Source organism: Simochromis diagramma, unplaced genomic scaffold (assembly GCF_900408965.1).
Source record: "Simochromis diagramma unplaced genomic scaffold, fSimDia1.1 OVJJ01000481.1, whole genome shotgun sequence".
In the NCBI taxonomy this organism is placed as follows: Eukaryota; Metazoa; Chordata; class Actinopteri; order Cichliformes; family Cichlidae; genus Simochromis; species Simochromis diagramma.
In genome coordinates this window covers 922,145-949,078 of record NW_024386898.1, presented here as the reverse complement: position 1 = coordinate 949,078, position 26,934 = coordinate 922,145, and the positions used below count along the sequence as shown (strand labels likewise).

Sequence of the window (26,934 nt, the reverse complement as noted above, 5' to 3'; positions counted from 1 at the left end):
TAAAAACATGCAGCATGAAGATGCAGAAAGTAGCGTGGAGCATGCAAAAACCAGATCTGCAGCACCATCTATCTACAAGGGTGAAGTACGTCAAAAGGCTTCCTTCTTCTTTAGTTCACCTCACAGATCTTCAGGTCTGTCAAAGATGTTTATTAGAAGTGAGAACTTCCCTACAATCCTCACGCCTGTAAGCATTAATATTTTAGATCTATTATAACTAGATGATAAAATATATTGTATGTAACAATTAGAATGACAGATACAAGCTGCTATTAAGTTCATGGGTATGTCTGGAGTGCTGCTGATATTAATCTTTTAAGCTCCCTTACTTCCCCAGGGATCACCATAGCAGAAGATGCTCGTGTTTGATTTGGCACAGATTTTCTGACACAAAGCTCTCATTTATCAGAGCTTGGGCTCAGCACAGGACTACACCAGCTTGCAATCCCTTAAGGCAAAGGAAATCATTCACATGTAAGGCAAACATGTTAATCACTGCACCACAGGGCTGCTATTGTGTCTCAGATACACGTGACATGAGTTTTGCTTGTTTATGAAAGTTATCAGATTTCTGTTATTAAAGGCAAAAACACAGATGTAATGTGATGAATGCATTTATTGAAGAAGGAAAGTGGGAAACCACCACTGCAGTTTGGCTCAGTGAAATCATTTTCAGCTTATTGTAACAACACAGTTTACTGAGTCTCCAGCTGTCAAATACAAGTATTAATATCTATAGACGACTGGTGCAGATGGAAAACCTTCATAAACAAACTTATAATACAAAAAAGCCCACATAGGCAACTCTTCCCCCAATTATTGCTCGTGTTATGCATCTAGGCACGGAGAGTGTTAAAGTCAGTACCATCAATGTGTCAGAGTATCAGGTGACTAAATGATGTCATCTAAAAAAGGCGAGGTCACGCTCAAGATTGACTTGCTTCTTTTTGCGAGGCAAGTGGAAAGCTGTCATCTACAGGATGTTTTCAAAAATAAATATTACAATTTCAAGCAGCAATTCAATATTTTAAGAGTGTAAAATTACAGTTTCAAGAAAGCCCATAAGAATCGTATTAGCAAATTCCTTCTGTCAAACAGAAAAGGATCTGATAATGCATCCAAATGTCCCAACATTCATACATTATTGCTTTAACATTATTGCTTTAGGGTCTATTCCATCTTTAATTCAATTCAATTACCTGTAGAGGAAATAAAGGTAAACAAATTTGATTTAAATTCAGATTCTTTTCCAGTTGAGATGGTGAGTGAGTTTAAATTGCTGATGTATCACCAAAATCTTTGTTCCATTTGGTGTACATATTAAGAGTTGCTGGACTAACAGTTGGTTTGATTCGCTTCAGAGAATCCTCAAAGTCTTTCTTCTTAATGTTGCGCACCTGTGGATATACACGACAGTATAACTGTAAAAACAGTACAAATGAGACATATGTAGGATTGGAAGTAAAAGCTATTCTCTCACCTCAGCAGCAGCCATATTACGGACTTGGTCTGGTCCCAACTCTGTACAAAGCAAAGTTCATATAAACATTAAAGATGTGGAAGTATGTGCGACTCTTTGACCAGCATGATAAAAGACTCATACCTCTTATTGGGCCAAGTGCAGCATCTCTGGCTAATGCTGTCAAATCGCTCCCTGAATATCCTGCAGTCACTCTGTGAAGAAAGTTTTGAGGGATTAATGCAAAGTGACATAAAATTATCCCTCTGAAGTCTTCAGAAGTGGAACTCACTTTGCAAGACAGGACAGTTCGTTTTGGCTCAGTGGACTCCCGTGCTTTCCCAAAAGATTTTTCAGCAGCGTAAATCTTGTCTGGAAGAACAAGAGTTACATCATATACAGTTATTAGATTTAACGGGCAACTGCTTTTTCCTCACAGGGACAGGTAGGTGTAGATAATCTTTTTCCCTTAATAAATGAAATAATAATTTTAAAACTGCATTTTGCATTTACTCAGGTTATCTTTATAAACAATTATTTCAGTATATTTGTGTATGTATATTTTTCTATGTATATACCTTCTCATCGGGTAAGGTCACATATACTCTTTTTGCAAAGCGCCTGAAGAACAAAAAACAACAAATGGTTGTGAGTCACGCATGAAAATAATCCTCCAACAAACAAAAAATATATTTACAGTATTTACAAATTGCTTTGTAAAATGTAAATACAGCCAGAATGCAATGATATGCAAATCTCATAAAACCTTATTGTATTCATGATTGAATATGGAAAACATAATATACTTAAACTGAGAAAATTTACCATTTTAAGAAAAATGCAAGGTCATTTTTAATTTGATGGCAGCAACATATTTCAAAACAGCTGTGACTTCTTTTCCCTATTTTTCATTTTATGATGTGACAAATGTTTTCAACTGGTGAAAAGTCCGGACTGCAGGCAGGCCACTTCAGCACCTGGACTGTTCTATGAAGCCATGCTGTTCTAATAGATGTAGTATGCAGATTAATATTATCTTGCTGAAATATGCAAGGGCTTCCCTGAAAATTATGCCATGGGACCATATGTTGCCCTAAAACCTGTATATGCTTTCAGCATTGATGGTGCCTTTCCAGATGTGCAAACTGCCAACGCCATAGGTGCTGATGCACCTCCATACCATTAGACATTTGAGCTGATTGCTGATAACAAGCCAGATGCTCCATTCTCCTCTTTACATTCCTCTGACCACAGAACAGTTTTGCACCCGATCCATTTTAAATGAACTTTGGCCCTGACAACCCAAACTGTGTTCACAGATCATTTCTGGAAGCAGTGATTTCCATGATAGAATCACATCTGTTTTTAATGCAGTGCTGCCTGAGGGCTCACACATTGAGTAGATTTTCAGCCTGGTCCCTTGCACACATTTCTCCAGATTCTCTGAGACTTTTAATAAGATTATGTACTATAGATCAGCGGTTCTCAACCACCGTGCCACGGACCGGTAGCGATCCATAAGTCGTTTGGTACCGGGCCGTGAGAGTTGAGGCTCGGGTGTGAAATTTCAGAGTTTTTATCGTTAACTCGGTATCCCTGGGTCTTTTCCCGTGTTGTAGTTGAAAGAAATGTTTACACGTTACCATAGCGACCAGAGAGCATTAAGGGGCAGAGAGGAGGACGTTACTTTCAGTGTTGTTGGCGCATTTCAGGAAGACACTGCTAATAAAGTTACACAATTACACAGTGAATTCGCATTTATTATTACATTTACAAAATACCACAGCTTTTGTCTTGGTCGTATCATTTTATTTTGTTGTATTTATCCGCAACACCTAAAGGCTTGTCTGTGAAAATATTGGCTGACATTAAACCGGTCCGTGGCGCAAATAAGGTTGGGGACCGCTGCTGTAGATGATGAGATGTGAGTTTACACTACTATCATTTGTTCTGAAACTGTAGACTATTTGTAGACAGTAGTTTGCAGATTAGTGAAACTATTTACTTCTGAGAAAGCTCTCTAAGAGGATCTTTTTACACCCCATCATTCTTACTTACGCATGTAGTTGCAAAATTTTCAAATGTTAAAATTTGGCTTTATGAGATCAGAAAATTGATGCATTCTGCTTTTCTTTTGCATTTTACACAGGATTTAAACATTTTTGGAAATGTTAATGTAGAACAGCATAACATACCTTAATATTGCTTCATCGAGCTCCTGGGGCCTGTTAGTTGCTCCCATTACAAGTACCCTGTCATCCTTTCCTGACTGCACCTGAAACCCAGAAGAAGAACTTCAGAGAAAACACCACGGCTCTCCAAGTTAACTAGGATTTGAGCTCCTCTGACAATGTTTGATGAGTGAATTGCTGAGCTCTGCTATGTTTAACAAATTTCTGAACTTACCCCGTCAAACTCAATGAGGAACTCAGTTTTTAAACGGCGAGAGGCGTCGTGCTCCCCCTCCCTCCTTTCACAGAGCAAGCTGTCCACTTCATCTGAGTGTCAAACAGTAAACAGTGAGGTTTATTCATGAGCTGAACATTTTTGAGATACACTGGTGTTTAAGGCACATCTATTCTTTAGTGTAACACACACCGATGAAGATTACTGAGGGCTGTAACTCTCTTGCAACCGCAAAGAGTGCTCGTACAAGCTTCTCGCCTTCTCCCACCTGTGATGGTGACGACATGAAACATTTAGAAGGACAAAAATGAGCTAGTAGGCAGAGAGAGCTCATTAAAAACTGTTAAAAGTGTTTCTTACATATTTGGAGGTCAAACTAGCAGCACTGATGTTGAAGAATGTTGCATTAGACTCTGCAGCAACTGCTTTGGCCTTGCAAGAGGAAATAAATGGCTGTGATTCAACTGAGGATAATGAGGGCTATCAACAGCTCTATGCAAAATACAAAACAGTTTAAAACATGACTCATATGATTTGTTGTGCTGTAAAAGGAACTTACGAGCATGGTCTTCCCATTTCCTGGTGGGCCAAATAAAAGCAAGCCACGTGCAGGAGCTCTCAGACCAGTAAAGAGCTAAACAGGAAAATGTAACAAAAAAAAAACTTTGCATCTTAACAAAGAAAAACTTTGAAAGTGTATTCATGGTAAGCAGACAGATAAAGGTTAAGAAGTAATAACCTCAGGTCTTAAGGCAGGAAGGATGACAATTTCTTGAAGTGCTTGCTTTGCCAGATCCTGCCCTGCGATGTCATCAAATGACACAGTCGCTCCACTGCAGTGAACAGAGGAAATATTTTAAATGTGCAATGCTTTTTTTTTTTTTTTTAATTTCACCCAGGGAAAAATGTCTTGTTGATTGTGATGCTTCTGATACCTTTCTACAATTTCATTCATAATTAAGTTGGCCAGTTTACTGTCCACATTCTTGAAGTTTTTCATATCCCTCTTCGGTGGCTGTTTCATAGCTGCCGGTCTTCCATTCTGAGTTTTTCCCACCCGAGCGGTTGTCTTAGCAGGAATAAGATTGTCCCAGAAAGCATTACACATTAGAAAGGTAGCTTCAAATGGCATGTGCCTGCACTATTAAATAACAAAAAAAACCCACAAACCTTTGCATCAGTTAGTCTTAATGAAGGTCTTACAGGAGTGGAGGGTCTGATGGTGGTGGAAACACCTGCGGGTTGACTTTTAGGAGCTGACTTTGGCTGTGGAAGAGCATGACGTGATGTCCCTTGGGGGTCATTTCTCCTTTTAGAGGCTAGTGTCGTCTCTGTGAAGGAAGACATTTGATGATCTCCAGCATGCCTTCTCAGCATACATTACTTTGATAAAAATAATCAAGGCCAACTCACCTAAAAGGGTAAGTCTGTCTTTTGCCATGGTGAGGTTGGTGACCATTTTATCCTGGAGTCTCTTTGCTCGGTCATACTGCTCTCCTGCTTAAAAATACACTGAGTATGAAGTTACAGCTGATTGACAGCTCACAGCATACCTGAATGTATTTGTAATACCTTGCCCAGTGAGCTCTATTGCAATACCCCTTTCAAGCTCAGAAATCCCTTTCTTGTACCACTGCACAGCCTCCTTCTTCTCACCTGTTGTGACAGAAAGGATGAGGTGTTTATTACTCTCTTTCACACGTACAACAGCATTTAATAACTCAATACAAAATTAATAACACAATAAACAAACCTGTGTCGTCCTCGTAGATCTTCAGTGCCTTGGATATATACTCAAATGCCTGCTTGTGGATGTTTTTTATAACTTCAGCGCTGTCTTTGGGCTTACTTCCGTTTGTTTTGGTCGACATTACTCTCGCGCTACTTCCCCCCTGTTCTCAGTCATAACACGGTAAGCTAGTCATAACCGAAAACGTTTAGGCTTTAAATCGCATTTAAAGGTGATGCAGTCCTCTTTCTTTGGGACAAAACACAATGCTTTAACTTCATAGAATAAAAGTTCTGGCGCTTCGTGACAACACAAACATTTCCAACACAAGCTTCCGGTTTACCGAGCGACCCAGACAGACTCCGCCCCTCTCCGTTCGACGCAACATCGCTAGAAGGCGCCCGCAGAACTCGTCCTCGTGAATGTACCGTTACAGTCATTAATGGACATTTTACTAGGTAAACAGAAAATACACTATTTAAAGGTGAAAACAAAAACATATTTTGTTTTATCCCTTATATAGTATAAGTAACGCAAAAGAAGCAAAGACAATTAAAAAAAACTTACGTAATTTCCTTTTTATTAAAGAAAAATTATATAGAACAAGAAGTAACTTCCGGTTGAATTCCAGACTAAAAGTATGCGATGTCTGCATATTTCCGGGACACAAACTGAAAATCTTTTTTTCTAAAACCTTAATAATGTGCACATACTGGTTCTCTTTAAAACAAACAAACCAACAAAAAACAAAGCATGACATTTGATTCAAGATTACATTTTTAACAGAGGAAGGGTTAGCCATTCAGTCTTTTTTAATTCCACCCATTTCTTATCACTATACCTGTGTTGTGTGCTGCACCCATATGGTTGAATGAAAACTGAATTCAGGTATAACAACATGACTACAGCTTTATTTGATTAGTACGTTTTACATGAGTGGCACGAGACTAACCACTGAAGATCAGTGAGACAACTCTGAAGATCAGCTAAAAGTATGTGAAGATAAATAACTGTCACTAGACATTCGTATTAGTGTAATAATGTGCTCATACTGATTTGTGATGCTGATTTATGTTTGAGAACACAGTCTCACTTTAACAAGACTCAACCACAAATCTAAATGTTTGCAGAAAAGTTATGTCACCACCTACAGTGAAACATCTATTTTGACAAACATTTGTGTTCATTGTTATCCAAAACCCAAAAGCTAAACAGAAAATAAATCTGAAGAGAATAATTATGGTAAACAGAATTAAAAACATTTAGAAGGAATAACCTCAGGTCTTAAAGCAGGAAAGTTGACAATTTCTTGAAGCACTTTTCCAAATACTGTCCTGTACTTGTTACAGCATAGGAGGGCCAGATATCCTTGGAAACATCTGCAGGGTGGATTTTGGAAACTGGCTTTGGTTTTGGAAGGACAAGATTAAGTGTCATTTGTCTCCTCTCCTTTTAAAGGGTGTTTTCTTACCTAAATAAGCTGATAAATAAGCTCTTTTCACATAGAGAAAATCTAAGCAAACAAAAATGCGCCACTACGAAGCACATTAGAATGTTCAGTCCGCCCCAAGCACATCTGGCCAATAAAGCAGATGTGTCTGACCAATAAGCCAATAAGCTGACTGAACTCAAGATTAACAGGGTTTCACACCTTTGTTGTGAGAATGTTCAGCCCACTTACTGGACAGATGTGTCTGGGGCAGGAGTAACAAAAGTAAACAATTGTTGACAATTTTATCTTATTGTCTGTTTGCTCTGTCATATTGATCTCCTGCTAAAATATGAAAGAGGGCATAGGACTTTTATCTGTACTTTTATCAGTTTTACAGCTTTTTCAATAGACAAAGACCTTCCTCATTGCCACTCATGCTACACACAGGACCTGAGTAACAGATTAACAATTAAGTTACAGAAGATAATGCTTTTCCCACAATGTACTACAGAGTTTTTTTTTTGTTTGTTTGGTTTTTTTTACTGTGGGTCCACAGTAAAAAGCCCAAAGTGCTGCACTGACCGTATTTTTTTTATTCACTATGGCAGCATTTCTTTATCATGGAGAAAAACTGAGACATACTGTTGAAATGTTACTTCTTCCTATATTAAGATAGCTCAGGGATTAAATATGTAGTTAAAACATCTTTCCATTAACAAAAAAGGCAGTTTCTCGGGTACAGACTAAAGTGGACTGTAGGCCCACGATGTAATATGAGTTTGACATCTCTGGTTTAGACAGGTCTTTTTGAAAATAGAGAACACAAGTTTTGTATTTTGTCATCCAGTTTTCTTACAGTATTTAAAAGTAGAAAGGGAGAGAGAGCCTTCAGTTTTCAGGCCCCTCTTCTATGGAACCAGCTTCCAGTTTGGATTCGGGAGACAGACACTATCTCTACTTTTAAGATTGGGCTTAAAACTTTCCTTTTTTCTCTAAAGCATATAGTTAGGGCTCAATCAGGTGACCCTGAATCCTCCCTTAGTTATGCTGCAATGGGTGTAGGCTGCTGGGTGATTCCCATGATGCATTTAGTATTTTTTCTTCAGTTACCTTTCTCACTCACTATGTGTTAATAGACCTCATTGCATTGAATCATACTTGTTATTAATCTCTAGCTGTCTTCCACAGCATGTCTTTTGTCTTGTCTTCCTTCTCTCACCCCAACTCTCATTCCAACCCAGATGGCTGGCCCTCCCTGAGCCTGGTTCTGCTGTAGGTTTCTTTCTGTTAAAATTGAGCTTTTCCTTCCATCCTCATAAAAGTGCTTGCTCATAGGGGGTCATATGATTATTGGGTTTTTCTCTGTATGTATTATTGCAGAGTCTAACTTACAATATAAAGTGCCTTGAGGCGACTGTTGCTGTGATTTGGTGCTGTATAAATAGTTGAATTGAATTGAATCTAAATCCATGAGAAAAGCAATTAGTTTTTAAACAGTCAAAAATCTCTCATGGTAGCAAACAATGACTGTAGAAATGACTGTTTTCTACAGTCACTGGTAGCAAAAGTACTCCTTTCAATCCTAAGAAGTGGAATAGGTACATTTTGGTGGATGCCCTATTGACGTCCCTGCTTTTTTGCCACGCTGTACCCGCTCACCTGACGGACAGCACAATTTCACAATCAAACAACATCTTAGTAATGGCTACGCCTCCTGGATTTTTTAACCAATCATGTAAAGATGAGCAATCAAACAGCCAATCGGACAGCTCTGACGTCTCTTCGATAACATTTTTTTTCAGACCCGCCCCTTGCCTGGCTTGACAGACAAGTCTGTAATCCTCAGATCCCAACTGTGACATCGCTGCTTTTATTATTACTGTTCTGAGTGTTTCATATCGGCACATTACAAACATTCTGTAATTTGTGCCTTTCCGCATTGCATGCTGATATTAACAGACTTTATGCCAAACGGACCCTAGCTACTCTCCTGGCTAACTTATTAACCGGTAACAACACAAGGGCCATCTGACGGTACACTGAGCTTGTTAGCCAGCTAGCTGCTGATTCTCCAGTCGAACTGCCCTTTGTCTTTTCAGGCAAGTCAGCTAGCAGGCGTTGGTTTCTTCTCTCGGGTAGTTAACCCAGGATTTTGGAGTTTTGTTTTTAATTTTTCGCCTGACAGGAGTGAAGCAAACCAAGATAGGCGGCTTGGGAACCAAGATGTCGAACCGAGTGGTGTGCAGAGAAGCAAGTCACGCCGGGAGCTGGTACTCTGCTTCGGGTAACTGTCAATGAAGCACCATCCGCGTTAGCACACCGTGTGCTAGCTGGCAGTCTTATTTGTTTGTTTTATGCTTTGTGTTCTATTAGTTTTTGAGGCTTCTCATTATGCGTAACTTACTGGCTTTGTAACTGGGCTCCTGGTGGCTTGCCACCGCAGAAACTGAATAGCCAGTGTCAGGGCTGTAACGTTAGTCCATCCGATTTTTTTTTTAAGTCGGCTATCTAACTGTTATCGACTGCCGTCTCTGTATTATCCCATTTGGTGTACGATTGGTTTGAACTTGTTCAGCACCTCCTCCTCGGATAGTGCGTGGAAATGTCAAAACAAAGCATTTTTGACTATCAACTCAACCAACGCTAACTTGGCTAATATTGCAGAACTTCCTGGCCTACGTGCTAGCTAGCCAGCTACACTTAAGATTTCCCGAAGCTAATTACCTACATTAACTTATGCGGTTATTGTCATTATTGTGTTCTTGTTGGTGTCTGCCCCTGATCCGCTTAAGTTATGTGTACAAATGCTCCCTGTCACAGAACAAAGGATTGGGTAGGGCAGGGCAGAAAGCTGAAGGTTCATGTTGCACCCCTTCCCCCATTTCACAAGCTGTACGCTAGTTTATTTTTTTATTAAATCCCAAAAGGCTGCCCGATTATCCATTAGAAACTGCCATTTACAATCCTTTTTGAGACAACATATAAAGCAGATAAATACTGAAAACAACAAATGCTGAGCTAACATTGATTACCGTGATTCTGGTTGTTTTTCTAACAAATCATTCAGCTCTGTGTGCTGTTAATGTTGTCAACTATTGACACTGGTAAACATGAACTTTAGTAGTTTATACTGTAATATAGGCATTGTATTCCAGTTTAGTTAATCACGTTTAGTAAGGTTAAAATTGGATTATGACACATTATAATGAGCTCCAGCTTTACAATGACAGTTGCCCAGCATATAAAAGATTGACAATACTATGTTAGGCTTTGTCAAGATGGGCTCTTATCCATTTCTTTCCCGTTCCAAAATAACTGACAAGGAATAATGAACTGCTGTCACAGCTGGATTTCAGCCCAGTGCATTGCTATTACAGTGCGACATTGGTAGGGATCTAAAATGATTGTAGCCTTATCAAAGTGTATTTGGACTATTTCTACAATTATCATTTGATTTTGTGACCCCTCTTTATTCTAGTGTTAGTCTACTCTAGTGAAATATATATACACGTATATATCTTTTTTTTTTTGTTTACTTTTCAGGATCCCAGCTGAATGCACAACTAGAAGGCTGGCTGTCTCAAGCACAGTCCACCATCAGACCCGCTAGAGCCATCATAGCACCGTAAGCACACATTGACAAACAGAAGGAAAATGTCTTCTGAATGTGTTCAATGCCTTCTTAATTGTAATATGGCTTGTTTTTGTTTGTAGCCATGCTGGGTATACTTACTGTGGTGCTTGTGCAGCACATGCCTACAAGCAGGTTGATCCCTCTATTACGTAAGTGATTCTGTTTTCTAGCTCTCTTCCTCATTTAAGAAGATGCTTTGCATGATTGTTTATCTTAATTCCACTTTTTCCACAGACTGAGCAGATGTGAGTGTAGATAGCAGAGTAAAGAAATGTTGGTGCTGTGCTTTTTGCGAAAACAGCTAATGAAATAAAATTCTGTTGCCCTTCAGTCGTAGGGTGTTCATCCTGGGACCTTCACACCATGTGCCCCTCTCTCGCTGTGCCCTGTCACCTGCAGACATCTATAGAACACCCCTCTATGACCTGAGAATCGACCAAAAGGGTATTCACTGTTTTCAAATATGTCTTACATCTTAACTTGTGCTATAATTTATTTATAGGTATTTTGCACATCCTCATAAAAGGTGTTTTGAGGATGTGCGGTGATGTGAGGTAGTAACATGACAGTTTGGATAACATTTAAAGTGTAAATTTCATGTTTTGTGCCAAAAGCAAAGTGAAGAACTTTTTTTTTTTTTTTTTGGAGTCATTGCTCTTAAAAATGTGAAATGAAGCAAGCACAGAGCTTCAACATACAGACCTTATGCCAGTTTGGCAGGTGATACACTTTTAATGATCCTCCAACGACCAGACATTGCCTTGACTCTGTGGTCAGGGCTTTCTTTTTATTTTTTAGATTTTCCTCAGCTAGGCACTTATCAGAATTCTAATCTCACTGACTTTATCAGTAGTCGTGACTATGAAAAAATTCTCAAAATAAAGTGAAATCTCTCTCTTTCAGTTTATGCTGACCTCTGGAAAACTGGGTTGTTTGAGAGAATGAGTCTGCAGACAGATGAAGATGAGCACAGTATTGAAATGCACTTGCCTTACACTGCTAAAGCCATGGAGAGGTAATGCACATGAGTGACATTCATTCAAGTGGAGAATCAATCTATGCATTTAAAGGGAACTGTCTGACAGATTGAAGCTTTTTCTTGACTGTTTCTGACAAAAGTAAATACAAGGTACAAAAGCTCTGTTACTTCTGTTCTCTTATTTTCCTTCACGTCCTATACTATGCACCAGGCACTATTGTAAACCAGAATCACACTGGTGCAGGGACACATGGATGTGCATAATTTATACAACCTTCTGTTAGGTTGGCTGGAGACAGAGCCATTTTCATGGTTCTGAAAAACAGGGATCATGTAGTAGAACTTGAACTGAGCTAAGTGACTCCATAATGGGAAATAACAAGTTGAAATCACACCATTGATGTTGACCAGTGAGACTAAAGTCACAAAGTTGTTGTTTTTAGCATGTAAAAGTTAAGTTATTATTATTGATGTTGCAGCCACAAAGACGAGTTTAGCATCGTGCCTGTGCTGGTGGGTGCGCTGAGTGAGTCAAAGGAACAGGAGTATGGGAAGCTGCTTAGCAAATACCTGGCAGACCCTTCTAACCTTTTCATCATCTCATCTGACTTCTGCCATTGGGGTATGTACTGACATGACACACTGAAAACAGCAGTTTGTGATGCAAGGATAATTTGGTCTAAATGACATAATTACTTGACTGTACCCAGCTGTGTACTGCGGTGTGTTTCTCTCTTGAAGGTCAACGGTTTCGCTATACATACTATGATGAATCTCAAGGGGAGATCTACAGGTCTATTGAGCATCTTGATAAAATGGTAACTACTGAGATATGTAAGATATAACATGTAATATAAAATGTTGGGGAAAAAAGTGATTGTAAATTTTTTTTCAATGAAAAGAATAAATCTGATCTATTTCACTGAGAAAAAACACTTTCATCGGCCAGATGCACGGCTGCTGTGGGTAATTAAGCACATATAAAACGCGCACAACCAATAAAAGCTATTGCACATGGCATTTTGAAAATCTCATGGCCTTAATGAGACAGTTTATTTGCTTGTACAAGTCAAAGATTAACTAAATTTAATGATAAAAAAAAACTACTGAATAGCAGAGAAGATTTATAGATTTTTCTTAGGGTCATGATTTTTTGTGATAAACTCCAAAATAATTTGTATATCAATTAAGTACAGTATATAATGGACTCTGATAAGACTGATATGTTGTTATATTGGTAGGGGCTTAGATATTGGCCATTTAACTACTTATGGATATCAGTATCTGCATTTATAACTGCCAATTAATGAAAATGTGAAAAGTGAAGAAGAAAAGGGAGACGTCATTCAACCACGCACAATTTGTCCACTAGAGGGCACTTACCAATTTACTGTGAAAGCAAAAAAACTACACTGCCATATTATCATAGTAAGGACTCAAATTTACATATAACCATGTGTAACTATGAGTGTGTGTCTCAAAGAAAAACAATTATTGGCCAATATATAGAATTTTTAAATTACACAGTATCAGTGTGAAAAATCTTATATCGGTCAGCCTCTAGTATATTACATGAATATAAAAAAGGAACGTGAATATCCAAGCTGATTTTCACTGCAGGGTTTCTGATTAATGACAGTTGCATTCCGCTTATCGAAGATCGTTTTATTGCGCATGCTGATTCATTGTCATGACCTACTTGGCCAGTCGCAACACCTAATGGAACTGAGCCATTATGAGTGTTATTCATTTCACTTTATTATTCCTGCTGCGGCGAGTCATAATGTGTTCTTATCCAAAAAAGATACAAATTTCTGCAGGTATGAGGGTACATTTAAGGTTTAATTTCTTTCTGTCTGTCAAGGGGATGGGCATTATAGAGCAGCTGGATCCCATGTCTTTCACCAACTACTTGAAGAAGTATCGCAACACCATATGTGGGCGTCACCCGATTGGAGTGCTGCTAAATGTAGGTAACCCAGGAAAAAGTCTTACCAAGTGTATTTCACTCACACTCGTGTTATTAGGTACACCCCCTTAATTCTTCATTACATAGATTCAGGATATTGACATGATGGGGGTGTGGATGCCATTTGAATACAGTGAACTCAGTGTCATGTTTAAGAAACCAGTTTGAGATGATTTGAGCTTTGTGACATTGCACGTTATCCTTCAGCCATCAGAAGATGGGTACACTGTGGTTAAAAACAGATGACCATATGTTTGCACATACTCAGAAAAAATACTCACACTGTGGCGTTTAAACAATTCTCAGTTGACACTAAGGGACCCAAGGTGTGCCAAGCAAATACCCCCACACACCATTAAGCAAGGATTATACTTTCTGCATCCGTGAGTTCACTTGGGTCCCAGTGACATGAATTTTGTCATCAAACAGTTTACTGAAATTGAGGAATTTCGATGAGCATCCCTAAATAAGAGCCTCAGTTTTCTGTTCTTGGCTGACAGGAGTGGCGTCCTGTGTGCTCTTCTGCTGCTGTAGCCCATCTGCTTCGAGGTTCGACTTGTTGTGTGCACAGAGATGCTCTTCTGCATACCTTGGTTGTAACTAGTTGTTATTTGAGTAGATGTTGCCTTGCTATCAGTTTGAAGCAGTCTAGTCATTCTCCTCTGACATCAATACATTTTATTTCTTTTTCGAGCCATTCTCTCTGAACTTCATGTCTGTGTGCCCAAATGAGTTGCTGCCATCTGATTGCCTGATTACATATTTGTGTTTATTCAGTTTTTGTGTGTATATAACAGTCGTTGATGAAATTCATGTTGTGGGCTGACTTTATTTGTATTTTTCATTTTGACTGATAACCCCAAGTACAGAATCTTCAATGAAATGAGGTTTAAACTACATGTTTTAATCAAGAAGTCAGCATCCTCATCAGCTTTTCTATACAAGAAACACAGAAAATACAGAATCTGGATTCATCTTGAGGTGATCATCCAGAAAATCCTAAGGAAATATTACGCTGTTATTTGATTTTAATATAACCTTTCAATGTAACCTCTAGTCCCACATGTATGACATCCTTCTGGGCTCTGGAAGCAGTGCTTTCCAGGTAGTCCATTCGTCATGACACCCCTATATTTCTTGTTTGTTTTTTATTTTATTTGGAAAAGCTAAATTAAGATGTGACATAAGGAGGATAGGTCTTAGTGCCACTCAGGTCCTCTGGCCAATGGTCAGTTGACATTCAGGATCCAAATTCATGTCCTTGTCGAGAATAATTCCCTAAAACGAGCCAATCTGTCGTCGTTATCGTCTTTGTTTGTCTAAAGACTCTTGCTGTGTCCCATGATGTGAATTAGTGCCTAAGTGGATTTTGCTGTTTTGCAGGCTGTGGCTGAGCTGAGGAAGTCTGGTCTAGAAATGAACTTCACTTTCCTGAACTACGCCCAATCAAGTCAGTGCAGGAACTGGCAGGATAGCTCTGTGAGTTATGCTGCTGGGGCACTCATCGTTCATTGAGGTCAACTTTTTGCAGGGGCCACTGCAACGCCGCCACCCTGCCCTTACTATCTATCGCCATAACCCGACCTAGACACCCTCCCTCTCACCCCCCTCCCCCAGTTATGCCCACTATTTGCAGGAAGGACCTAGACACTCAAAGCCAATACAGTCTTCTTTCTGTCTCTCCCTCAGCTCTCCTCTGCCTTTTCTCCGCCAGTTTGAAGTGTGTCTCAGAGCTTTTGGTTGAAACATTTTGCTTGAAGTGCAGTTTTGAGATTTTGTAGGAGCAAATGGTTAGTGGAGATGGGAAGAGTATGCAGTGTTTTGGCTTGGAGTAAGCAATGAGAGGGGAAAAAATAATCTTATTTAGGTTTTTGCAAGGACTGTAGTCCTCTTAGTTCCCTTTTATTTTCCCGACTAAACAGATTTGAGTTGAAAAAATGCAATCTTTATATTTGGACTCAATCTGTTCTCTTGTAATTTGCCTCAGAATAAGAATTAAAATAAAACTGCAGATATTAATGGAGACTATTTAAATGTTGCCAGATGAAAATGGAGTGTTTTGGCTGACTGCTTCAAGCTACATGCGATTTAAACTTTGAAAACAGTGTCATAGGTAATTACTACCATTGCTCAGCACGTGTTGTAGTTGCTAACAAAGGGCTGCACCCAACAAAGTTCACTAACCCCCCTTACTGTACAAAACCAAAAACAATATTATTATCCTTTTAGTTTATTAAACACAATATTTTAATCATATTTTATTCCTTTTTGTTTTCCTTATTTAGTAGTTTTAGATGTGATGATATTTACTCAATTAGTGTGTAGGTTTGAACAAAAGCCGAGTCGTCACTTGAGCTCTAAAGCCATCAGCCAGTTTGCCCAGTAAACTAGTGTATACAAACACCGCTTCCTGACTACAATCCCATGCTTTCTAGCATGCTAGAGCCAAACTGCAGTTATGTAGAAATACAATCAACGGTGGATATTGTGTGCGTGACTCCATCTATGAGACGTCCAGTCTCCGTTTACAACTCCACCCCGACTTTCTGTAGTTACTGAACTGTCAGAATAGGAGAAAGACAGTTTTGTTACACATTCAGCAACATTTCTTTTTGTCTAAACAACAGGCAAAGCACTGAAGACCACAATGACTTGCTTAAATAAGATCTGTACCTCTCCCCAGTGCAATGCGTGGTAAACCTTATCTGGATTTTTTTGATTGAGGAATGCCAAAATTTATTGGAAAAATGTAAGTTTTCATCCTTATATTTGGTTTACAGTTTGGAGAATTCATTTCAGAATTACTAATGAGACAGTGCAAGTGTCTCTTAGGCAAGTACTGTGCACAAGGCAATTAAAGATGGCTCGAGTATTAATATCAGCACAAATGCTTTCCTGGTAGTTTTAACAATCTACCCGGTGTTGCTCCCTGCTACGTTTTGGATTTATCGGAAGTGTCAAGCACAAATATTTTATTTACTAACAAGCGAAATAGTTGCTGCCTGAAATAATTCAGTTTCCAAAGGAATGCTACATGCAGACCCCCCCCAGTGATTTTTAGTAGCAGTTTAGGCTTTTAGTACCAGTAACGATAATAGGCAGCACACAAATGTCTGCTGTCCTGTTGTTTAAGATTGGAACGTCACTTTTCTCTGACTTTTGCTGCTAAAGTTGAATATTCCTATTTAAGCAAAGCAGTCCTCTAACATTAGCCCCTCCCCTCTTGGCACCAAAAGAGGCACCACACTCAGCATTAAACTACAGCATCTGTTCGAATGAAGTGGGCACAGACTGAAAGATGAAATCCCAGAATGGCTTGACCTCTATTGCTAATTTAAGGGAAACTAGTAAAGCATGACACACTGTGCTATTGTGCCTTTTATCACTGTTGCACATATACATATAAAGCATATTCTCACTTTTAGTCTTATTTTAGAATGTGTACTTGAGTTTTGTTTTTTCTCACGTGTACCCTCCCCTTTGCCTATTGCCCGACGGTGTCTCCAGCTCGCCCGACACACCAGGAATATTCTACCTGTCCCCCCCGTCATCCGTTGGTCTAAAATGGCACCAACTGTTATCTCCTTTCTCCAGCAGGGAGTTGTATTCCTCTTTCTCCTAATCACCTCATTCCTGTAGAGAGAGACAAAGGCTAAACCTCAACACTGTTCATTTTCTGTTATATGAATATTTGTTTGTCTTTTAGAAATGTTTTTTGTATTTCTTGTTTTTTTTTTTTCTTTTTTCTTTTCTTGGTTTGAGAATTGGAACTTACACGTCACAGACCTAAAAATATACTACTTAACTACTCCCTTAATGGAGTTTTTTTGATCTCAGGTTCCACTGGTAAAGCATCCCAAAAGGCTCTTCAGATGAGGCCGAGGATTCATGTAACAAAATGAGTAAAATGTACTGAAAAGCTTGTCTGCTCTGGTGTCTCGTTCTTCCGGTTTTTACAATCACAGAAAACGCACTGATCTCATACATCCATGTAACTTCTCAGTCACTGACTACATTGAAACCAATTATGTTTTTCAATACCAAACACTCATTTTCACCCCAGTTTACCAACTAACAGACATAAGCGAACAATAGGTTTACAGTGCAGCTTCTATAATAGACATCCTGTGCAAACTACATTAGTCATGAAGCAATTTTAAGGCCAATGTCACCAACAGGGGGAGGCAGGTTGCATGACAACACTAGTGTGTTTATTTTGGGAGGTAAAATATGTGAGGACTTCAATAGTCAAGTTTTTGTTTCAGATAGGAACCGATTCCACTTTGTGGTCATTTTCAAGGCTATAGTTTGAGTTGGTGTTAAATTGTACTGTTATACTGAGAATTATTTGTTATTTAGCCCATTCTTACTAATGGAGAGATAGTGGACAGAATATTACAAACACTAATCTGAAACTCTTTCAGCACCAATTGATCATTAAGTTCTTTTTCAAATAGGAAGGACACATTTTGGAGCAGTTTTACTACACTATAAGGTTTCCAAAATGTACCTATTAAAAAGGCAGCCGATTGTGCTTGTGTGTATTTGCACAAAACTACTACAGATTGTGTTGCTTTTTAAGTCTACCTTGCTTTATAGTACATATTTCTACTAGTTTTTTACATATTTGACCACTGAACTCAAATTTCCTTTTTTTTTTTTTTTTTTTTTTTTTAAAAGAAAATGTGTCTATATAAGTGCTGTAGCTGTGACTTGACTAATGAACTCGGATGCTAGATAGCTGCTGCTGGTTCCTTACTCATGCCATTTTCCCACCAGAAGCATTTGATCAGTTGTAGAAGGAGTCATAGTACAAGTTGAAGTTAACAAGAATTCTAACCACCAATGCTAAGTCTTTAGTTACCCTTCACTTTTTAATTAACTTGGTTGGTTGATTATTTCTTTGTTGTAACCTTGCTTCTGGGCAATAAATCTTGTACCGTTCAAAAGCCTGTTTATTTCCCCTTAAATGGTCCCACATTCGTGGAGATGCATTTGCGGGTTGTGCACATGAAAAACTTGCCAAATCATCTCTGCCAATGTCAAACAGCTTATTCTGCTATTGACTCTTGTTTGATGTCGTTTATTGGACTGGATCACTGAAGTCTGAAGAAATAACACCAAAAAAGAGTGAATAGCAGAATAAGCTGTTTGGCATCAACAAAAACATTTAGCAAGAATTTTATGGGCTCAACCCACATACTCAACTTTGCTTCTCAGCCCAATTGTATCCCCTTAATATGGAAGCCCGTTTCCGCCACTAAAAAAAAAAAAAAAGGATCCATAACTCAAAATTTCGAGTTATTTTCTCGAAATTTCGAGTTATTTTCTCGAAATTTCGACATATTAACTCAAAATTTTGAGAAAAGCAACTCGAAATTTCGAGTTAGCGCTGCCAATCAGTAATCTACGTGAATGACGTCATTTCCATGTTACCCGGAAGCTGAAGCCCTCAGCTACAAATGCTACAGCTAAGCTACCGGTATTACATCCAGTCGTGAATGCACAGATTGCTGAGTGTTTTCAGCCTGGCTTCACAAATGATGAAATCCCTGTGTTATTAGCTGAATCACATGGTGTTACTATCAGCAAACATACTTTAATTTGTTGGGATCTGTTTTTGAGTGCGCGGTTCTGCGCCATATGCTTCCGGGTAACAAGAAAGCGACCTCATTCACGTATATTTTTGATTGGCAGAGCTAACTCGAAATTTTGAGAAAAGTAACTCGAAATTTCGAGTTATATTTCTCGAAATTTCGAGTTATGGATACTAGCTTTTTTTTTTTTTTTTAGTGGCGGAAACGGGCTTCCATATCTTAATGCCCTTTCCTTACTTTTTTATGTGAAGTTTATTTTGCTTTCAAGGAGGCAGACTTTGTTATTTTTAGTGCAAAAGTTCCTCAAGCTCTCCGAAGGTCTTTTGGAGTTTTTCTTTGGCTGACATTGGCTGCTTTTTCATTCATTTTAAGTGCAGTCCTTGTACCTGACCTTTTTCAGAGGAACTTTGTTTTGTTAAGCCACTTAATACTGACTTATTATTAAATAGACATAAAACAGTCAACATTGGCACTTTATTGCCAGCGGCCTGTCACAAATACACATAATTCTTTCACATTTCTTTGGTTGAATATATGAAAGAAGCTTGGAGAACTCTTCTTGAAGACTACTTAAAGAAATGGCAAGAAAATTTGACAGAGATATAAATGGCATTTCCAGGTATGCTTGCACCTTTCAGTTCATTGCTGCACCTATTTCCCATTTTCCTAGCAAAGGTTAAATAAATGAGGGGTGGTTTGATACTTTTACACAGTATGTTTACTGGGGAATGAACATCAAAGACAATACAAGTTAAATGGTGTTGCACAGAGTGCTGAATTTTTATGTTTCCCTCATTTTCACATGTATTTAGAATCCATGTGAAAATGAGGGAAATGTATCAAATTTCTACATTTGCTACATTTCTACATTTCCTGATCTGAAAGAACAGGTTCTGATGTTCTGTAACAGTGACCTAGCTGTGTGCTTGTCATGGTTTTATTGAGGCTGAATACTTCAAATGATTAATTTCAGTACTATATTCATACCGAGTTGAACATACCAAAAAAAATGAACTTTTTGTGCAAATGCATATCATATATATCATCTGATCACTGAACCCTGAAACTAGGTACATTTATATAATCTATAATCAGGATTATAATCTGGACTTTGACTTTGCTATGAATTTTTGATGACTTCAGTCAGTCCTCCTGTGCCAGCTGTACCCTCTTGGTGGTATTTAGTAGGAGAGAAACTCTTACTCTAAAGCTACAGGACTCTGAACATTTACCCTCATGCCTTTTACATATCACTTGGAAATACAAAAAGAGCAACATAACTGAAGTGCACTTCAGGGATTGCCATGTACATCTGTAAGCAGTGGTGGTTTTGAGCACTTTGGTTACCTCTCATACTCAAACTTGTGATGACTCTTTTCATGTGTGTTACAGCTTTTGGAAATGTGACAGTTTAAAATCAAAATGTCTTCCAAGACAGAAAAGGCTAATCGAGACATTGCCTCTAGCAATGTTTGTACCTACGCTCTGAAAGCTCAACCTGTCAACAGCCTGATGAACACACACACCTCTTTCTTTATTTTGGGAGGAGTCTTGCAAGGCGGTTTACATCCATTGAGCTTCATACATATGCTTAGTTCGCGAGTGGAAACGGTCACAGCAGTTTTTACCGGTTGAGGTGAACACTTGCTAGGATGCACTGCCATCAGGACTTGGTGAGCTTTCTCAGCTGTGGACTTATTCTGGCAGGAGTTTGGCACCTGGTTTATCACAGGAAGTCACAGAGCTCCTATGGACGCTACATGGTATGCCCTCCTGCTAGAACGGTTCCTGCTAGACTAGCCTGGTTCCTTCAGGAGATGCCGGCTTTCATCATCCCTCTACTTTTAATGCTCACCACGCACAAATCCACAATTATGGGGAAGTACCTGCTGCTAGCGACCTTGTGCGTGCACTACTTTCAAAGGTAAAAGCAGAAAAACAAGTCAGCTTTGTGCCATTTGCTATGCATGTGAAGGGAACAGGGAACATGTATTCCTATTTACAATATTCCTATTTAATCTTTCCAACATAAGTGATCGACTTTGATGTTATTTAAAAAAAGGAAAGTTAAAATCCCTCTTCTCTAACAGTTTGTCTTTTCTATTTTACATAAAACAACAAAGACGTGGCGTAATCATCTTTTAGCTGCTGGATGTACATTACGTATTGAGACATTTAGTGAAAGCAAGAGACAAAATTTCAGATGGGGACCTAAAAAGCAAAAGAAAATAACAAAAGGAGATTTGAAAAGGATTTTTCCTGCTGCTATAATTCAAAACAACACTCTGAGGAATGCTTTCCTAACCTCCCATGAAGAGTGGAGCTTAGTGGCACCATTTTAGTTTTCACCTTAATGCCAAATCATTTATACAGTGTGCTTCCAGTGGATTGTAAAAACACAGCTTTTTCTGCATCTACCAACATGGAAAAAATGCACCATTATCCCCGTCTTTCGCCACCCCTGCTGCATCTACCATTTTGTTCCCCAATCATAGAACATTTGTGTACTCGCTATTGATGAGAGGAAAGCCTTTCCCGCTGAGTGTGATGGTGACAGCGGGTTTGTTCTGCTCTCTAAATGGTTTCCTGCAAGGACACTACCTGCTGCATTGTGCCCAGTTTGATGATGAGTGGTTTACGGGCTATTGCTTTAAAATTGGTAAGTGGAATATTTACTCTTTGGATGTGAAAGTCAGAATCTAATTGTATTTTTTTATATGTCTCATATACTGAGAATTCTTTTTTTGTTGTTGTTTTTTTTCAGGTTTACTGCTGTTTTACATCGGCATGGCCATTAATATTCACAGCGACTTTATTCTACGCAACTTGAGGAAACCAAAGGAAGTAATATACAAGATTCCTACTGGTAAGAGACAGATTACAAGTGACCAAACTCCCACTGTGCTTGTATTAACCTGCAGTCTACTTAATCTCCTGCAGGAGGTCTGTTTGAATATGTGTCTGGTGCCAACTACTTAGGGGAGATTGTGGAGTGGTTTGGATACGCTGTAGCCACCTGGTCTTTTCCAGCACTCTCATTCGCTCTGTTCACCCTCTGCTTCATTGGACCAAGAGCCTACTACCATCACAGGTGCCTAAGATATTGATGTGAAGGAGTCCTGACACAAATACTAACCCCTCAACTAAGGATTTTACCCACATGCTGTTTCTAAACCGTTGTTGTTTCTTCTGTTGCAGGTTTTATCTTGAGAAATTCAAAGACTATCCCAAGTTTCGAAAGGCTTTAGTTCCTTTTATCTTCTGAGGGAAAACATTCATGTATTGCAAAAAACTGTTTACCGTGGTCTATAACATGTTATACAACATTGTTATTAGTGAGGCCTTAACGTGGAATAGTCTAGTTAGCTTGGTTTAGTTAGTGTTTGTATTTAAGAAGGTACCGAGGTGAAGTGTATCAATAGTATTTGCAGCTTGTGAAATTTATGCATGATGTATTAATAAATGTATTTGTCTTGTTTATTACTGATACTCATACAACCGAGTTTCCAAAAGTCAGGAATGCTGTTTGAAATTAAATCAAATGTAAGAATCCATTGATTACCAATGATAGGTTTGTAGCTTGAACCCATCCGCTGGAACGTTGAAGACAATATAATTACACTGCAAAGCAAGACACAAGTAGGCAAGCTTCTTCATGTTTCTCGTGCACGGGAGAGAACCGGACAGGCGCCGTTCCTTCGCTTGACCCCAGTTGCTCTCGTCCGTTCTCCCGTACCACTGTTCTTTTATTGAGGTTACATGAATATGCATAAGTTCATTAACATATGACGTCTACATACACACAAAGAGTACCTTGCCTGTGTGTGTGTGTGTGTGTGTGTGTGTGTGTGTGTGTGTGTGTGTGTGTGTGTGTGTGTACTGCTGATCAAAGGGTCAAACATCCTTGGTCAGGAAGAGGGTAGCCTCCCCCTCACCCTAGATGGTTCATCCTAGATAACACGGTGAGGAAGTCCTGCAGCTCATCTAAACAAAAAGCACTTAGACTAGAACAGACGCAACTACGTTAATCCTACCATAAAACAATAAGAGAAGGTACGACCTCTCTCGTGCTCCCAGGATGTGGGTGTGCATTCTAGTGTGGAATACACACCAAGCCTTTGCAGCCTGCTAAAGATCACAGTCCTATCACTACACAATTGATTATACACCTCTAAGCATATATGGTTAAATATTTCTAAGCATAAATGACAATCAACAATACAAAACCTAACAACCAATTTTACTAATCTTGCTTCAAAACTGCTGGTGCCATAATTTTTGGGACAATTTCACAGCTTTTGTAATTTTGTGTCCGTAGACCATCACAGTGGGATTAAAACTAAACAAAAAGATGTTAGTTTCAACTCAAATGGTGTAACAGCAATAGGACCATAGCCCACCATTTTCAGTTGCTGTGAAAGTAATTGGAAACTTAACAGACAGCCGGTTTCAGTTGGCCAGGTGAGACCAGTTCTGTGACAAATGAGATAGATAAGAGATTTGGAGTCGATCCAGTTGTTGAATTTTACATTGGAACTTAACATGAGGTCTAAAGACATGTTGATGCAAGTGAGGCCCTCATGAGGCTGAAAAAAGGAAAGTATAAATTAAAAACAAACCTCTCTGTTTAAGAATGTACCAGCAAAATGAAAAGCCCACAGAAGCCAATTACAGTATGTGATGGCAAATTCCTTCTTCGATTAAGAAAAACAACTTCTCCACCAGTGGAAATGTGCTGCTAGTATTTAATGAAGTAGCAGGATGAATTGTGAAGCGTATAGGCCAATACTCTCTGCTCCAACTCAGCCAGATGTTGCAAAACTGATAGGAGACCCTTTCGCAGTGCAAATGGTAAATAACCCAGAGGCTACTGCCAAAGAAAGACAAGAGTTTCTCAAGGCAAAGACATGGGATATTCTTCAATGGGCAAGTCAGTGACTTGATCTCAACCCAACAAAGCGTGCTTTTCAAGTTACTGAAGACAAGACAAGGCAGAAAGTCCCACAAACATGCAGGAACTGGCTGCACTGAAGGCCTGGCAGACTATTGATGTTGCCTAACACCGTTTGTGAGCCACGGTTCAAATTCAAAGACTATCCCAACTTTCGAAAGGCTTTGTCCATAGGCTCTAGACTTCAAGCAGCCATTGACTACACTGGCTACAAAGAATTTTTATCCAAGTTTTAAAAACAATCTTTATAATTAAAAATTTATATAAGTATATATATAACCTCTTGAATTAAAGCTGAATATATGCACATCTGTCACATTTGATTTAAAATCTACTTCGTTGGTTTACAGAGGAAGCATTACAAAAACTAATGGACCTAACTACAAGGCTCCAAAAAAACCCCCAAACTTTAAAGTTACACTTTTTTAAATCAGAATACAGCATCAAGTCAGTGAATCTTCTGGGATATTGAGCTGGTCAGTTCAGTAGCAGAGGGGGTTGTTAATCAGTTTCTTCATCAGTTTCCTCTTTGATGTTAATGATATTAACGACAGGTGCACTAGATGGGCAACAATGAGACGAGCCCCAAAACAGGAATGGTTTTACACGTGGAGGACACTGACATTTTCGCCTCCTCATCTTTTCTGTTTTGCATTTGGCATACAGTCAAAGTCACTACTGGTAGCACGAGGCAATACCTGATACCAGAAGGTTTGCTGGGTCTCCCATCACAGTCTCAAGACCACGGAGGAGATTCCAGGGGACAGGCTCTGGGAGAGCTGGACAGCTGTGCATGTAAAAGGTCCTTAACACATCAGCAGGACCGGTATCTGCTCCTTTGTGCAAGGAGGAACAGGATGAGCACTGTCAGAGCTACAAAATGACCTCCAGCAGGACACTCATGAGGGTGGTCTAAGGGCCTGACGTCCTCTAGTGGGCCCTGTGCTCACTGCCTGGCACTGTGGAGCAGATTAGCATTTGCCATTAAAAACCAGAATTGACAGGTCCACCACTAGTGACCTGTGCTTTTCACAGATGAGAACAGGTTCACCCTGAGCACATATGACAGATGTGAAAGGGTCTGGAGAAGCCGTGGAGAATGTAATGCTGCCTTTAACATGTGGGTGGGTGGGTGGGTGAGTGATGGTCTGGAGAGGCATATCCACTGAGGGGCACACAGACCTTTACAGGCTAGCCAACGACACCATGACTGCCATTGGGTACCAGAATGAACCCCATGGACCCACTGTCAGAACCTATGCTGGTGCAGTGAGTCCTGGGTTCCTCCTGATGGATAACAATGCCCAGCCTCATGTGGTGAGAGTAAGGAGAGTGTCAGGGTACTGGGTCTCCTGACCCAGCGTGTTAATTCTTTGTGATTTTTTGTATTATTGTACTTGTGTGAGTTATTCTATGGTTTCTAGTTTTGATCCCTTGTCCTTCATGTTTCTCTGTGTCCCCTCTGTTCTGTGTAAGTCTGTATCTGCATGTTTGAGTTTCCCTCTGTGGCTTTCGGTTCTTAGAGCCCTCTGCCTTATGGTTTACGTCTCTGTGTTTCTTAGTTGCTGTCTCCACCGTGTCAAGTTCGCGTCTCTGTGTCTTACTTCCTGTTTTACTTTGAAGGTCCGTGTCTTATGTGAATGTGTTCAGGTTACGCTTCCTTGTCTCCTCAGTTCTGATTTCCCCCAGCTGTGCTCTCCTTCTGTGTCTCATTCCCCTCGTCACTTCCCAATGTATTTAAACCCCGTGTTTCTCTGAGTCAGTGTCGCGGAAACATCCGACTGGGTTATGTGATGGGTGCACTGATATGGAGCCGGTTGAGCATGTACTCCTTAGTTGTGGGAAGTATGTAAGTCACAGGAGGGTGATGTGGGGTGAACTGAGTGGTGGAAGGGAACTTACATTTGAACAAGTGGTTGATAAGTTAAGTCATGGTGAAGGGAAAGTGGTGGTTTTCATGGTTATTTATCCCGAATATTGTCTCAGTATGTGTGATACAAAAGAGAAAGTGGAAAGTATCAGGGCAGAGTTTTGGTATGATTGTGTAACTGTTAGCCTCAGACAGTCAGTCAATAGTATAATTCAGATCATAGATCAGTACATTTGCATATTTTTATAACTATAAAAAGAAAGCTGACACTTTTGAGACTTTATCTAATGTGTAAGCATCACAGCAGATGCCTTTGTGTCAACATAGCTGAGGCTAAAACAGAAAAACGATTTTATAAAAATATTCAGCAGTAGATCAAAACCGAAAGAAAACCATTAATTAACAAATGAACATTACCTGATGCTGCTGAATTGAAGCAGAGCAAATTACAGAGGTTTTATTAGAGACACAAGCGTTTTGCAATTTTGCATAATGTTAAAAAGTTTAAATTATTTTAGTAGCCTATTGAACGGCAGAAATTAGGTTTTCTTTTCGGAAGTATTTAAATGGGAAAGAACAGCGGCTGACAAACAACGGAGGTCTTATGCGTAACAAACAAGCGAATAATGCAGAAAACAGATTTTTAGACGGGAAACTGTTCTTGAAATACTGTGTGTGTGTGTGTGTGAGTGTGTGTGAGAGAGAGAGAGAGAGAGAGAGCTGTGCATGAATGTTTGAAGAGAAATAAAACCTGCAGCTTCAGAATCACGACCCGACAACGGATCAGAATCAGTGAACTGTCGGCTTTCAGCCCCGACCGTGTCCGTGCTGTCTGGTGAGAAAGGCGACATCTCACTGATTCTGATCCGTCAGTGTGTTTACGTCTTTGTGCAGAATCGGTGTACCTC

The 26,934-nt window shown here is 39.4% G+C and overlaps 3 protein-coding genes across 4 annotated transcripts; 2 read left to right on the top strand and 1 right to left on the bottom strand.

Moving 5' to 3' along the window:
- Positions 1 to 598: 598 nt before the first annotated feature.
- On the bottom strand, positions 599 to 5,958 carry spast (spastin). Its single transcript, XM_040034584.1, has 16 exons — positions 5,619 to 5,958; positions 5,438 to 5,521; positions 5,279 to 5,362; positions 5,036 to 5,196; positions 4,801 to 4,934; positions 4,605 to 4,698; positions 4,425 to 4,499; positions 4,226 to 4,297; positions 4,058 to 4,133; positions 3,866 to 3,957; positions 3,655 to 3,734; positions 2,038 to 2,080; positions 1,752 to 1,831; positions 1,604 to 1,674; positions 1,481 to 1,521; positions 599 to 1,397 (listed from the first exon to the last, which is right to left on the bottom strand). The coding sequence occupies exons 1-16, from the start codon at positions 5,734 to 5,736 to the stop codon at positions 1,272 to 1,274; spliced, it is 1,431 nt and encodes a 476-aa protein (XP_039890518.1). The 5' UTR covers positions 5,737 to 5,958; the 3' UTR covers positions 599 to 1,271.
- Positions 5,959 to 8,830: 2,872 nt separating this feature from the next.
- Positions 8,831 to 18,557, top strand: memo1 (mediator of cell motility 1). Of its 2 annotated transcripts, XM_040034355.1 has the most exons (11): positions 8,831 to 9,125; positions 9,212 to 9,310; positions 10,570 to 10,651; positions 10,741 to 10,809; positions 10,992 to 11,104; positions 11,564 to 11,675; positions 12,119 to 12,261; positions 12,381 to 12,457; positions 13,504 to 13,608; positions 14,992 to 15,087; positions 17,446 to 18,557. In XM_040034355.1, exons 2-11 carry the CDS (start codon positions 9,250 to 9,252, stop codon positions 17,482 to 17,484), a joined length of 897 nt encoding a protein of 298 aa, XP_039890289.1. In that variant the 5' UTR covers positions 8,831 to 9,125; positions 9,212 to 9,249; the 3' UTR covers positions 17,485 to 18,557. The 2 variants fall into 2 exon arrangements, with proteins under 2 accessions (XP_039890289.1, XP_039890290.1); XM_040034356.1 differs by having other exon boundaries at positions 8,833 to 9,310; positions 14,992 to 17,531.
- Positions 18,558 to 20,511: 1,954 nt separating this feature from the next.
- srd5a2b (steroid-5-alpha-reductase, alpha polypeptide 2b) lies at positions 20,512 to 22,759 on the top strand. The gene is made up of 5 exons (XM_040034357.1): positions 20,512 to 21,129; positions 21,701 to 21,864; positions 21,970 to 22,071; positions 22,146 to 22,296; positions 22,404 to 22,759. Exons 1-5 carry the CDS (start codon positions 20,858 to 20,860, stop codon positions 22,468 to 22,470), a joined length of 756 nt encoding a protein of 251 aa, XP_039890291.1. The 5' UTR covers positions 20,512 to 20,857; the 3' UTR covers positions 22,471 to 22,759.
- Positions 22,760 to 26,934: the final 4,175 nt, after the last annotated feature.